The 15,248-nt window shown below is 48.4% G+C and overlaps 1 protein-coding gene across 1 annotated transcript in view; it reads right to left on the reverse strand.

Annotated features, from left to right (window-relative positions):
* Positions 1–10,922: 10,922 nt before the first annotated feature.
* HAUS8 (HAUS augmin like complex subunit 8) overlaps positions 10,923–15,248 on the reverse strand; it is a 28,068-nt gene continuing 23,742 nt past the window's right edge. The window contains exons 10-12 of the mRNA XM_090289888.1: positions 14,053–14,194; positions 12,731–12,913; positions 10,923–11,168 (exon numbers count right to left, since the gene is read on the reverse strand). Coding sequence (XP_090146014.1) covers positions 10,958–11,168; positions 12,731–12,913; positions 14,053–14,194 — 536 coding nt within the window. The 3' untranslated portion in view covers positions 10,923–10,957. The remainder of the gene's footprint in view (positions 11,169–12,730; positions 12,914–14,052; positions 14,195–15,248) is intronic.

The raw sequence follows: 15,248 nt of genomic DNA on the forward strand, positions 1-15,248 counted from the left end.
CACTGTTTTTCAGTCTGATGTACTAATCTTTAAAAATATTTTAAATCCCCTATTGGTATTAGTGCACAAACTAAACTTTGCATTTTGTGTTGCAATTTAAGTCACCCACTGACTGTTTATTATGCCAGAATGGTATACCTGAGTTCCCAACTTAAATCTACAATCCTATTAAGAATCAACCCTCTCAGAGAAAAAACTCTTTTTCACCATTAATAAGCTACAAATGATCTGTTTTACAATATTGAGATTAATTTACTGTTATAAAATTTTTGGTCAGTCCTGGTCAGTGTGGCTCACTCAGTTCGTTGGAGCTTTGTCCCATAAACTGAAAGGTCACAGGTTGGATTTCTGCTCAGGGCACAAGCCTGGGTTGCAGGTCCAGTCCCCCGTTGGTCCTGGTCTGGGTGCAAATGGGAGGTGAAAAACAGGTCGATGTTTCTCTCTTGCATTTATGTTTCTTTCCCTCTCTCTCTCCCTCCCTTCCCCTCTCTCTAAAATCAGTATGTCCTTGAGTGAGGATAAAAAAAAATTGTCACTAAAAAATTAGGTGCTGTTAAAATTGGGAGGAAAAAAAGATTGGCTTCTGTAGTGAACTGAAGTGTGCCCCCAACCAGATTTATTTCCAAGCCTTAATGCATGCACTGGACCCTGTGAGAGCGACCTTAGCTGGAAATAGGATCTTCAGTCCCCAGGGCTCATGGTTCACCAGATGTCTGTCAGATGAGACATGGAGAGCCATGACATGAAAAGACATTGTGGGGGGGGGGGGGTGGAGAAGAATTACAAGACAGATATCAGAATGAAGCCTAGGGTGCACCCCAAATAACTTCTCCCCACTGTGTCTTCCCTCCAGTGACTTGACCACAAGCATTAGAAAGGGCAGCTTATAAAGATTTTTGTCTCTCTGTTCGAGGGACAACTTGTCATTTTACAAGTTGTTTTGCATAAAATGTCTCCAGAAATCTTTAAGAAATATTCCGCTTCATAGTTGCAGAATAATTGCAAAGGCTTTTGCTCAGCCACTGCCTGGAACCCCCTGGAACTCCACATATGTGTCCCCTACCCTGACGCCAATCTATGGACGGAGTTCCTAAGAGCCTCATGCAAATGTCCCTTGAGGCAGCTCTGGGAGGCTATGAGGATGCTGCTGCGTGACTGCATGAATTGCTGGCCCCCAGCCAGGTCAGCTCTGGACCCACAGGCCATAGGAGTCTAACTCTTTGGCAAGGAAAGTGTAGTCTGACAGGAAAATATGTGTTTGGTTTGTAAGTTGAGCTAACCCGCTGTGGAAGTGTTTGAAACGACAGTAAAATGGAAACCCGTGTGGTCATGTTGGCAATGCTCCCAACGTGGCTTTGCTCAGCAGTGGGGTAGGGACAGTCCTAGGGGGCTCTGCAGAGAGCTGACAGACGTGACCTGTGACCCTTTTGCCTTCTGAAATCATCAAGCATCTGCTGAGTGAGCTATTCAGGAATGGGCCCTGGGCCGAGGTCATGGACGAAGTAGTGCGTGGAGTGGAGGGTGGATATGGCCCTTTGCATCAGGAACACATATGAGTCATTTCTAATCAATCAAAAAGAGAAGAAAAGACAAAATTGCACTTAATGAATGCTCACACACCATACTGTGATAAAACACTTTTAGAAACTGGGCTGGGCCACAGCGAAGCCTTAGAGATGCCAAGTAAATAAGGTAACCTCTGCACAATGATATATCAGGCAGCCAACAATAAAAGCAAAGAAACCATCTATGCTGAAGTGGAAAGGTATATTAGATTGTGATACGAAAGAAATTGTTGCCAAAATAGCCAGTATTACTTTCCTGTGGCTGCTGTAACAAGTGAGCACAAACCTGGTGGCTCAAAACAACACAGGCTTATTCTCATGTGCTCTGAAATCAGTGTCACAGGCTGAAGTCAAGGTGTCAGCAGGGCTGGTTCCTCCTGGAGGCACCAGAGGAGAATGTGTGTCCTTGCCTTTTCCAGCGTCTGGGGCTGCCTGAGTTCCTTGGCCAGTGACCCCTTCTTCCCTGCATCTCTCTGACCTCTTGCTTCCATTGTCACACCTCCGACTTCTATATGAAACAGCCCCCGGTCTCCCTCTCATAAGGACACTTGGAATTACATTTAGGACCCACCTGCAAATACAGAATCTTCTCCCCATCATTTCAAGATCCTTATTGTAATCATGTTGGCAACGTCCCTTCTCCCATAAACATAACATTTGCAGGTTGATCTGGTAACTGAGGTAGCCACTGAGTGACTATGGTCAGGGAGCACATACAGCATAGAGATACTGGACTGAGGGAAGCACCACAGCCCAGGCCAGGACAAAGCAGGATGATGCAAGATTTCATCATGCTACTTAGAATGGTATGCATTTGAAAAATTATTGTTTTTTGAATTTTTCATTTCCTATTTTCCAGCCACGGTTGATCAGGGAAAACTAAAACACTGGAAGGTAGAAGCAAGGGGGAGAGATGGGTTGTGGCGGACGAGGGACTGATGTATAGGGAAACTACCTGCAGGAAAACTAAATGACTCTTCCCAGAGGTTTCCCACCAGAGCCTTGCAATTCAGCACTTGGTTGGGGGCAGGGGGAGAACCACAAAGGGAGAGGAAAGATGAAGGTCGACCCGGGTCCCTTGGGATGGGATGAGCTGGACACAGGCATCTGCACGCACCTGCCAGATCCCACCTGTGCCCCAGCAAGGGTGCCCAGGCCCGCGTCCAGGCCCACAGTGCTCGCGCTCACAGGGCAGGCAGATGCTCTGCATTGTTCAGGGCCAGAGGTTCACTGAACTAATCTTCAAACATCGGGGGTCTCTGCGGTCGCCAAGGAGGGACTTCCGGAGCTGCCTGGAACCCAGTCAGTTCCAATTAGCTAAAAGGCAGGGCTGGGGGCTGGGGCTGGGGCACGGGGAGAGCTTCTCTGTGGGAGAGGAGGCCCAGCCTGGGCTGCCCAGGAAGACAGGCCACAGGGAGGAGGGGAGAAAACCCGGGCCTCTGGTCAGCGGGGACTGCCAGGTGATCTAGCAACACCACCCCTCACAGCTAATTCCATCGTTCAAAAGCTGTGTTTCCATAGGCCAGACAGAAAAGGAAGGACACATACTGCACGATTCTGTGCAGTGGGGGTCCCGAGAAGAGCCAAATCCATAGACAGACAGTGGAATGGAGGTTCCGTGGGCTGGGGGAGGGGCTCGGGAGTTAGTGTTTAAAGAGCAGGAAGTTTATGTCGAGGAGCATGAAAAATTGGGTATAGACAGTGGTGATGGTTACACAACACTGTGAACGCATTTAATGCCACCTATTGTACACTGAGAAATGGCAAAAGTGATAAATACTATGTGTAGCATCCATCACACCGCATTCTTTAATGGAAAAGGAAAACAAAAACAAACTGAGCACTTGGGTAAGAAGCCAAGCTGTTGTTACTGTCCCTGTTTGCAGGGGATGGATGTGCAGTCCAAGGAGATGGCACCGTTAATCCCACAGTGACCTGGAGCACAGCCTCTCATTCCACGGTCCCTCATTCCCACCCATCTTCATGGTCATTCCTCAGGATCAAGTGGAGCCTGTGATTGGCCGGCATGCCCTATCCTGGTTCCCTGGTCCTGGCAGGTGCTCAAGAAGTGCCTGAACCTGAGTTTATGGGAGGTGACATGGTCCAGCGCCACATCATTGCTTCTACTTTGTGCTGATGGTGGCTCGATCCAGCTCTAATGGTTCACAGCAAGGCATCGTCGCGCGTAGGGTCCTTCTTCCCCAAATCACTCTGCTATCTGCACGTGGTGCCACAGCTCCTGCCTGAAGCTGAGGCAGCCTGGGGGGAGTTTGAAAGCGGCTTCTTGTCCAAACTCACTAAACAGTCTTAGGCCTGCCCTGACTGGTGTGACTCAGCAGATTGGGTGTTGTCGAGCAAAGCGAAAGATCACTGGTTCAATTCCCTGTCAGGGCACAGGCCAGGGTTGCAGGCCAGGTCCTCATGTGGGGATGTACAAGAGGCAGCTGATTGATTTCTCTCCCTCGCTGTCTCCCTCACTTCTCCTCTCTCTAAAAATAAATAAATAAAATATTTAAAATAATAAAGAATGGACTTCCGTTCAAGATGGAGGCTTAGACGGACGCGCTAGGTCTCCCTCTACAACTAGAGAGGAATACAACTACTTCAAAACAAAGGATAACTAGAAATTCCAGAAAATAAAACTACACGGAAGCCCAACATATTAAGTTATAAACCAGCGGCGCTCTTTGGGCAGGTAGGACGAGAGAAAGGGGGCGGAGCTGTTTGCGGTCGCACCTGGGACAGCAGCGGGGAGAACAACCCCGGCTGCAGTCGAACCCCCGGCAGCTTGCGACCCCAACGCTGGGGAAAGCAGCCACCACATCGCCTTGAACAGTGAGGCCCAGGGGGGCGGGAGGACGGATCCCGATCTCCTAGCGGAATAACTGTGTGAATCCATCTTGGACCCCCGCCCCCAAAGAAAGCGCCACAGCGCTGCGAAATAGGTCGCGGACAGGCACCGGTCGCTGGATTGTGATGCGTACACAGGCACTGCCCCCTACAGCCGGCCCAAGAAAACAAACGCATCTGTCAAAATGAGGCAGACAACTATAGAAATCCCGGTGGCACAGCTCACCAGGCAACAGATGGAGAACCTGACAGATGCACAGATAAGAAACCTGTCAGATGCTCAGTTCTGGGCCATTGTTATCAGGTGGCTTACAGAATTAACAAAAGATCTGGAAAAAGATGAGAAAGAAGCGAAAAACACTCATAACGAAAGGAACAAAACCACATACGAGACAGATGGTGAGGAAATAAAATCCAGAGTTCATTTCAACAAATCGGAATATGGAGAAGGAACAAGCAGTCAAACAATGCAGTGAGAGGAAATGGGAAGCAACGATGAGAGGATCAGAAACCTCTGGGACAGCTATAAAAGGCCCAACATAAGAATCATTGGTTTTCCAGAGAGCGAGGAAGATGAACTAGAACTTGAAAAATTGAGTGAAAATATAATAAAGGAGAACTTCCCAGACTTGGGGAAGGAAATAGACTTACAGATCCAGGAAGCACAGAGAGTTCCAAAAAAACTGGACCCAGGGAGAACCACTCCAAGACACATTATAATCAAAATGTCAAAAATTAAAGACAAAGAGAGAATCTTAAAAGCAGCAAGAGAGAAGAAAAGAATTATGTACAAAGGGGTCCCAATTAGACTATCAGCTGACTTCTCAAGGGAGACCCTGCAGGCAAGAAGGGACTGGCAAGAAATATTCAAAGTAATGAAAATCCAAAACCTACAACCACGAATACTCTATCCAGCGAAATTGTCATTCAGAATAGAAGGACAGAGAAAGTGTTTCCAGGACAAAATAAAACTGAAAGAGTTCATTAGATCCAAACCACTGTTATATGAGATGTTAAAGGGACTGGTTTAGAAAAAGGAGGATCAAGACAATGAAATCTAAAATGAAAACTGCATCACAAGAAACAACAGAAGCTAGGGAATTGAAACAAAGGCAAACTAAACAGGCAACGAGATGGAAAAAGAACTATAGTTACGGGGAACATATTGGGGGGAGGTCAACAGGGAGGGGGAATGGGGAGAGGGAGGGAGATGATATAGGCATTAAGGATCATGGTAGGAGGGAATGGAATAGACAGAGAGAGGTTGAGAAGAACTGTATGCACAACTAATGGACATGATCTAAAAGGGGGGGACAACTGGAGGGAGGGGGGCCACCGGGTGGAGGGGAGCAGAGGGAAGGGAAATTGGCACAAATGTAATATTATAATCAATAAAACACATTAAAAAAAATAAATAAAATAAATAAATAAATAAATAAAAATAAAATAATAAAGAACAATCTTAGGCTAGATGAACACCCCCCCCCCCCAATCCGTGCAGTGAGGGATCAATCTAGCAGGCAGGGGTGATTCCTGAAACCAAAGCCAGAGCACCCTCTCTTCCTGTGGAAGCCCCTCCATGTCTATGAGTGGAGCCTGTATTACTTCCTAGGGCCACTGCCGCAAGCAGCTTAAACCACAGAAATTCATTCTCTCACAGTCTGGAGGCTACAAGTCTGAAGTCAAGGTGTGGGCAGGGCCACGTTCCCTCTGAAGGCTCTAGGGGAGGATCCTTCTTGCCTCTTCCAGCTTCTGAGGGCTCCCAGCATTTCTTGGCTTATGGCCATGTCACCCCAATCTCTGCCTCTCTTCATGTGGCCTTCTCTTCTCTGTCTCAAAATCTTCCTTTGCCTTTCTCTTATAAGGACATTTATCATCGGATTTAGAGCCGACCTGGATAACTCAGGATGAGCTCATCTCAAGATCCTTCACTTAATTACATCTGAAAAAACCCTTTTCCAAATAAGGTCATAGTCATAGGTTCTGGGAGTCCAAGTTCCATGTGGATGTAACTGCGGGGCTGGGGGGAGCACCATTCACTTCACTGCAGCCCCCAAGCACATTCTCTTTGAATCTTACCAGTCTCTGGGCAAATCCCGTTCTCTTTCTCTCTTGTGCCCCAAACAGACCCAACCCTCTCATGGTGTGGAATTCTCTTGGAGACCAACAACCTCAGAATTGTAGCCTCCACCACAGATAACGGACGCTCCAATGTTCCATACAACATAGCCAAGCAGTCTGGACAAGGCTGGGCGACAGTTTCAAGTGCTGAGCTGAGCATTCCAGGAGAGAGTTGGGACTCACCCCCGACCTCTACACTGGGTGAGGCTGGTGCAGCACAAAACAATGTGTGCTACATTATTGGAAGCAACGACATTCTGGAATATTTGACTCAAAAAGATGCCTACATACTGTAGATGAAAGCAAGCCAGGTCACAGATGTACCATTGCGCTCCTCTTTGTCTGAAGCTCGATTAGAATTATATGCTCCAAAATGCAAATCACGCCCATCTCTCACTGGTAACCATTCTGGATGATTTGTAATTCCCCTGTGATTATCTCATTTTTCTACAAAGAGCTTGTCAAAAGAAATGCACTGATACATAATAAATACTAAAACATTCATTTAATCTGTGAGCAATAATACTTTATTTTTTTATGTATTCAAAGAAGTGAACAATTTCACCTGAATTGACAATGATGGACAGAATTGACCAGAAAGCCGAGACACCGGTGAGCCGTAGGACTTACTGCCCCCTACAGAGGCCTTAGGGAGAATCTCCAGCACCAGGACCAGAAGACGGAGGACGGACTCCTTCACGCCAAACAGAAGGGCTGGCTAAGACTCCTCTGTGCAGTGCCCTGATTTCTGCAAATCCCCCTTCCTCATCTTCCCCTCAAGACCTGGCCATGCAGTGGTCCCTCAGCGATGCTTTCCTCTTCCACCCTTGGCGACAAGCAGGGACACCGTCCACTTTGGGCCCCTTGTTCACATCTCAACTGACCTGAGTGCCCCTCCCCTGGACTGTCTGTCACATAGGTAAAGATCAAAAGACAATCTAGACCCACTATTATGTGCCCACCACCCAAGTTAAGGAATCGGTTGCTTCCTAAGAGAAACTTCCTTCTGAAAGTAACCATAAGTTTGCTTGTGACAACTGTCTTATTTTTTGCCAGTTCCATCACCTATCTGTGGAGCCCTCAATATTGTAACGATTTTGAAAACCTTGAGTGTCACCCACATACAGCCTGGCTCTGCTGTCTTCCAGCTCCCGATGTTGCTACTTAGAATTCAGATACCACCGACATAAGCGCCTGTTACTTTTCTCTGCAAGTTTGAAAATCTTTAATCCCTGGTATCCTGAAATGTATGCTGGCTTGTCCAGAGTGACAGGCAGCTTCTAACGCAGCACCCAGTGATTCCACCTCCTGGTCCTCGTGGCCTCGTGTGAGCCCCTCTCCTGGAGCACCTTCCTTCTGAACAACAGAAGGCTTTGTGGGGTTGTCAGTTTTGTGATCAGGGTCCTAAAGATGGTCACTGTATCTTGCCATCTGACTCCATCTCCTGCTGACTTTGATTAAATACACTTCAGCGTTGGAGATGTTTGCATGGAACTGAAGGTGACCACCAGCAAGGGACATCATCGGCAACAGCCAGTAAGAGACAGTGGCCCTCAGTGGAACAGTGCTCAATGAGGAACTGAATCCCATCAACAGAAGTTCGGTGAGCTGCGAAAGAGACGATTCCCATCGAGCCTTTGGATGAGAGCCTGGCGGGCACTTTGTTTGAAGACTCATGAGACCATGAAGAAAAGAACCCAGGTGAATTGCACCCAGATTCCTGATTCGAAGAATCTGTAATAGTTGTATATTGGTGTGATCTGCTGTTTCAGGGGGTTTTGTCCGACCCACCCCAACCCCCATGTGGGCCTTTTCTTATTTCCTGGTCTGTGCCCTCACAGGTCCCACTGCAGCCTGTGTCATTTCTTTTATGTAATATAATATTCCCCTCCCTTTCCCCATTCACAATTCCCACTGTTCGGATACGAAACCCCCTGGGTGGAATCTTAATTATTTTTTAAAAATCACTATTTTCCATCTCTGTCCTTTTTATTCTGCTTTCTGAGAGATTTTTCACTATTGTATCTTCCAATCCTACTATTAGGTTTTCTGTTTTGGTCATATTTTGTCTCTTTTTCCATTAAAGAATGCGGTGTGATGGATGCTACACATAGTATTTATCACTTTTGCCATTTCTCAGTGTACAATAGGTGGCATTAAATGCGTTCACAGTGTTGTGTAACCATCACCACTGTCTATACCCAATTTTTCATGCTCCTCGACATAAACTTCCTGCTCTTTAAACACTAACTCCCGAGCCCCTCCCCCAGCCCACGGAACCTCCATTCCACTGTCTGTCTATGGATTTGGCTCTTCTCGGGACCCCCACTGCACAGAATCGTGCAGTATGTGTCCTTCCTTTTCTGTCTGGCCTATGGAAACACAGCTTTTGAACGATGGAATTAGCTGTGAGGGGTGGTGTTGCTAGATCACCTGGCAGTCCCCGCTGACCAGAGGCCCGGGTTTTCTCCCCTCCTCCCTGTGGCCTGTCTTCCTGGGCAGCCCAGGCTGGGCCTCCTCTCCCACAGAGAAGCTCTCCCCGTGCCCCAGCCCCAGCCCCCAGCCCTGCCTTTTAGCTAATTGGAACTGACTGGGTTCCAGGCAGCTCCGGAAGTCCCTCCTTGGCGACCGCAGAGACCCCCGATGTTTGAAGATTAGTTCAGTGAACCTCTGGCCCTGAACAATGCAGAGCATCTGCCTGCCCTGTGAGCGCGAGCACTGTGGGCCTGGGCACCCTTGCTGGGGCACAGGTGGGATCTGGCAGGTGCGTGCAGATGCCTGTGTCCAGCTCATCCCATCCCAAGGGACCCGGGTCGACCTTCATCTTTCCTCTCCCTTTGTGGTTCTCCCCCTGCCCCCAACCAAGTGCTGAATTGCAAGGCTCTGGTGGGAAACCTCTGGGAAGAGTCATTTAGTTTTCCTGCAGGTAGTTTCCCTATACATCAGTCCCTCGTCCGCCACAACCTGCCCCCCACACCCTGCCCCAGTTCTGCTTTCTGAGGTATCAGTTTTCCCTGATCAATCGTGGTGTCAAAGTGTTAAAACCCTAACCCCCAAGATTATGGTATTGGGAGGTGAAGCCATTGGGGGTAATTAGGTCATGATGGTGAAGCCCTCATGGATGGGTTGAGTGCCCTGATAGAAGGGACCCCAGAGCACTTCCTCACCTCTTCTGCCTTGCGAGGACACCAGGCAAAAATGACCATTAACCAGGAAGCAGGCTCTCACCAGACACTGACCCTGCCAGTGCCTTGATCTTGGACTTCCAGCCTCCAGAACTGTGAGGTAATTTTCTGCTGCTTGTAAGCCACCCAGTCTATGGTATTTAGTTACAGCAGCCCGAACAGAATAAGACAACCTGTTTTCAGTTCTTTGGGGCATATGCCTGGGAGTGAGTTGTAAAGGTTTAACAACGGGGGGTGTGAAACAGCTCTCATTCTGGGAGTGAGGAGTGCAGTGATCAATTGTCTCAGGTGTGTGAAGTTACAGCTCCCTCTCTCCTTATCAGGAGCCAGAGGAGCTGGTAGTTTTGCTGTGATGGCAGATTCTGGGTGTTGGGTGTGAGGGAGGATGGTGGGGAAGTGGGAGGTTACAACACCTCCCCGCAGAGCAGGTCACTTCCTTCCTCCAGTGCTCCAGAGAAGAGCAGTCACCAAGAGGGGCATTGCCTTCTGACGTCAGTTCTGTTTTGACTGTTTCCCTTCTGACTCAAGGAGGATCTGAGTAGTCTTGGTTGCACCTTCTCACCTCCTGTCTGCTGTGACGGCATCCCCTAGTCCTTCCTTCTAGAAGCTGTCACCAAACTGATGAAAACCGTACTTTTTCTGATTGTGGATGTGAGATTAGTTCAATATAAAAAAATAGAAAAGGGGAGTATTTGAGATCTTGCACCCTGGCATATGTTGTCAGTTTGGCTCTAGTAAATAAATTCATAAAAAATTTAAATAAAAGAGGAAAATGTGCACAGGAAGGGGACACTCCCTCACTCAGACCACTGCTTCTGGTATACTTGGTGGTCAGCCCTAGGCAGTGTGCTCATCCTAGGAGCCTATGGACGCTCCTTCCAGCACAGCGCTACGTCCTGCACCTCATGTACCCACCTCTCCAGCAAGAGCACACAGCTCTTCTTGTGCATGAGAGCAATTCACCAAAAGCAAAACTGTTTTTCAGCTTACACGCCCTTGTTCAAAATGGTGATAGCTTTGAGTTCTACAGGAAAATATTAAATATGTTCTTTTAAAAGTTAAGAGTTCTTACTTCACCCTTCAGATTAAGGGTTTGCAAACCTCTTCTGAGCCAGATGGTAAGGATTGTAGGCTTTGCAGGACAGATGGTCTCCAAAGACTCGACTCTGCCATTTGCAGCACAAAAGCAGTCAGACATGTGTACAGGAATGGGTGTGGCTATGTGCCAATAAAACTTCATTTATTCACACAGAGGAAACAGGCTGGATTCGGCTTAGGTCTGTAATTCCCCAACCCTGGTCGCTGGGCAATGTCCAGACACGTTAGGCCCAGGGAGTGCTGCTGGCCTCTGGCGGGGGAAGACCAGGGATGCAGCTCAACACCCCTCAATGCACAGGATGATCCCACTGCAAAGCATGATCTGGCTCCAAAACCGTTGTATGGATTTCTTAATGAAAATGTAATAGACACAGATCAGAAAATATTCGACCAGAATATTAAGGGAATGCGAAATGCAACAATAACAAGCAAGCATTCTGCCCACCTCAGGGTCCCTAGCCTCCTCCCTTCAGAGACATGTTTAGCTTTCCAGGTTTTCAGAAATTTTAACACAAATTTTTCTGTACCCTACACATTTTGACCTATTTTCATTTTAAAAAACCATGCAATCTTTCCACATGATTCCTGTTCATGACGCAGAGTTGTTCCTTATGTAGCTTTGAATCGAGTTCCCAGCACAACAGAGCGTACCCTGGCACACCCCCTGCTCATTCTGCAGCACTCAGGAGCATCGCTGCCCGCCTGACAGGGATGGAGCAAAGGCCCAAGGACGCCACTGTGACAGTGAGTGGGGCAGATCCCCTGACGGTCCCTGAACACTCAAGGACCCCAAACAATTCCGTGGCTTCTTCCCCTTGGGGAAAATTTTAAAGCTAGAAGGCAGAGGTTATAAAGAGAACTGGCACTAATCTGGCTAATTAAGATGACTGACAAAAGGACCAAGGTGTCTGGGGTGTCCCTTTCTATGCACCCAAAGCTTTTTGCACACAAATGGGGGGGGGGGGTAGCAGGGAGGAACAGGTCAGGGTGTGAATTTTCTGAGATTAATACAGGCGCTCCATGGGAATCCCTAATGAGGGTTCCGTGGGCTTGGAAACAGGGAAATGAAGGATTGGTAGTGTGGATGGAGACTGGAAGGTTTAACCCCCCCTATTGGAAGAGCCCATATCTCCTTGACCTGCATGGTTTATGGAAACTGCATCCCCTACCCGCAACTGTACATGCCCACCCTGCTGACGAAGCGCCCAGGAAGCCCCAGTCAGGAGTGTAAGGGTTGGTGGGATTAGAGTGAAAGCTGGGTGAGTGTCTGTGCTTGGACAGGCTTTAAATCAAGGGGATGTGTCTCTCTTCCCAGAACACATGATAGGGATGGACCCTGCATCTTCCCCTCCCCGGGGTCGTAATGCAGAAAGCACGTCCATGGGAACCAGGATTGCTGGAGCCCCTGCAGCGCAGACAGGAGCTAAAGAGCCGGAGACAGATTCTCCGCAGCCCAGCCCAGTGTGGAGTGCGAAAGCCTCCCAACAACCACTGCTGGGACATGGGCTGAATAGGGAATTTCCATTTGAGGACCAACTCCTGCCTTGTTGCGTATTAAACAAAGCAGCCCTGTGGCTGAAGGACAGGAGTCAGCTTGAAAGTGAAGGTCTCAGAACCAGCCGTCCAGAGGAATGTGAAACAACAGGTACCTTCTGCTCCCCCCTTACACAGAAACCGAAGCACAATGCCAAACAGTTTTATTTTTTAAATATCAAACAAGATTACCACACAAAAAATAGCTATACTACTTAACTAAGTGACTAAACTGCTTGAGTTTCCTTTCCAGAATGCCACATCCATGCCACTCTGGTACAGATGTGCCCTGGGCAAGTGGCACAGGATGTGCTATCTACCCACGTTTGCAGGAAGGTCCCCACTTGGGCTGGGGACACGGCCTGCATGTGGACTCACGGTGTGCATGGCTTGTCAGTGCCTGGGAGGAGCGGGCTGCTGGCCTCCCCCCGAGTGCCCTCCTCACTGAAGTACCACTGGCGGAGGACCCCTGGGCCCTGGGCCTCTTCCCAGACCTCCTGGTTGATTAAGGCTGTCTCTTTACTCGCTCCAGCGGAGAGCTCCAGCACCTGGGCAAAGCTCCTGCGGGAAGAACAGGAGGGATGGTGCATTTTTATCCTCTGTATCCGAGGACTGTATGGAGCCAAAGTGTCTCTGCCTTCTCCACACTAGCAGCACGGAGGCAGCTGGTTCAGGCTGATTCCTCTCAAGTACTCATGGGAAAGCGCAGGTCAATAAGCTCTGTCTGAAAAGAACTCATAAAAGGAAGCCCCTAAGAACAGGACCAGGTAGGCATAAAAGAAAAGATTCATTTGTTCAAGAACTATTTAGGGAGCATCAGTGCCGTGTCAGGAGGAGTGACGGAGCAGCGAACATGACAGCATCCCAGCCCACCCTCAAAGTCAGTGGTAGTGGGGAAACAGGCACTAAATGAGCATGTTTAATCACTCACACCTGTGACTTGGGCAATCCAGAACACTTTGGTGTGTCCTGATTTCATCCTGGGGCACACACAGAAGACAGTCACTCCACAGTGCATGGCACTTGTTTCTCATGAGTACCTTTCATATAGTTGAGGCATCTCAGGAAGTATGTTTAGCGTTGTAAAGGAAAAGAAAACTAGATTATTTTTGGAAGATGTGGGAGAAAGCCCCATGGCTAGAAACCCCCCAGAGGAAAGTGAGAGAAGGCAGCCAGGGTGGCTTTGGGGGGCTGGCTATGGGCTGCACTGGACCTGGGGCTGGTTCCATGAGGGCACACGCTGGTGAAACTCGAGTTGTACCACTACCACCTGCACTGCTTCTGTATGTACTTATACTGCACATGGGGCTCCAAAAAGATCGCCCCACACCCTTATCCTGGAAAACATTTAAAACAAGAACAGACTGACCCAAGGGCGCTTGAAGTGCTGTGTTGCCCTGAGGAAGTGAAAGAGGGGTGATGCTTTCACACCAGTTTCTATTTTGGCTGTTGGAGAACTCGCTCAGGGTTTCAGTTGGGCTGAAGGCTTCCTACGCATCCCCCTCTCCCTGCCCTGCTGACCCTTGAGCCCTGCAAATGCCAGAGCTGCCTGCTCTCCGCATAGTGCAGCTGTCAACAGCCCATCTCTGCCTGATGGGGCCATCATTTTTTTTCTTATCTACAAAAAAACCCATATTTTTAAAAATAATTTATACTCCTTTTTTTCCCCAATCTTTTTCTTCAAATATTTTCTGAAATACCTTCGGAGCTCCAGATCCTTCTTTTGGGTCATTTCCTTGAGTTCATCCAGCAGGTCTAGCACTTTCTCATTTTCTTCTGCACTGCAGATCCCAAGTTCTCCCAGCAGATGGCGTGTGGTCATCAATTCCCGCTGCAAATCATCTGGGGGGTGGGGAGAGGTCAGCTCCAAGGTGCCCCAAGCAAGCTGCCCATGAGCTAGGTAACTGACTAGATTTTTCTTGTTTCGCAGGCTCACTCTCAAGTTATGAAGAGCTCAAAGGCACGAAGTCATGAAGGAAGACATCCATGCACTGGTACCATCTCTGTGCCGCTTTGCCTGAGATCACAGTGGCCTAAGACCAGGGGTCAGGTGTGTCTGCCATCTAGGCAGCCATCAGAACAGACCTGGAATGCCACTCCAGTGCTCCCAACAGAAACTAATGCAGAAGGCTGAGAAAGCCTGTGCTGCCAGTAACTTAAAAAGAATCCCATGGTTGCCCTGAGTAGCATGGTGACTCAGTTGGTTGAGCGTTGTCCTGCAAGGCACAAGGTTGAGGATTTGATTCCTGGTCAGGTCACATGCCCGGGTTGCGGGCCCATCCCTGGTTGGGTTGCATGCGAGAGGCAACAGATCAGTGTTTCTCTCCCTCTCTTTTTCCCTCCCTTCCCCTCTCTAAAAATAAATAAGTATAATCTTTAAAACATAAAATAAAAAGAATACCATGGTTCTCTTCATTTCAGTACCTCTGCACCTCCCACCCCAATAGAGTGCTGCCTACAACTGTGCTGTGTCCCCCCTATCTGGAAAACCAGCTTCTCTCCACTCCTGGCACATGTTCTGTCTCCCAGCCACACGTGACACCTATCACAACCAAACATTATACGATTTTGGGAACCTTGTAAGTTCTTACAAACACACATCCTCTTTTCCCTCTGACATGGTCTAAACTGTGTCCTCATAAAGACATGTTTAGGTCCTGCTCACAATCATCTGTGACTGTGACCTTACTGGAAATGAGGTCTTTATAGATGCAACTGAGTTAGAATGAGGTCATAGGGTAGGGTCTATTCCAATAACCGGTGCCGTTCTAAGGAGAGTGAAATTTAGATACTGAGGCACTCAAGGGACAAGGCCACATGACAATGAAGGTAGAGACCAGAGTAATGCTGCCAGAAGCCAAAGATGGCCAAGGCTGGCCGCCAACACCAGCAGCTG

The sequence above is a fragment of the Furipterus horrens genome, unplaced genomic scaffold (genome assembly GCF_987537825.1).
Source record: "Furipterus horrens unplaced genomic scaffold, mFurHor1.1.pri manual_scaffold_10, whole genome shotgun sequence".
Classification (NCBI taxonomy): domain Eukaryota; kingdom Metazoa; phylum Chordata; class Mammalia; order Chiroptera; family Furipteridae; genus Furipterus; species Furipterus horrens.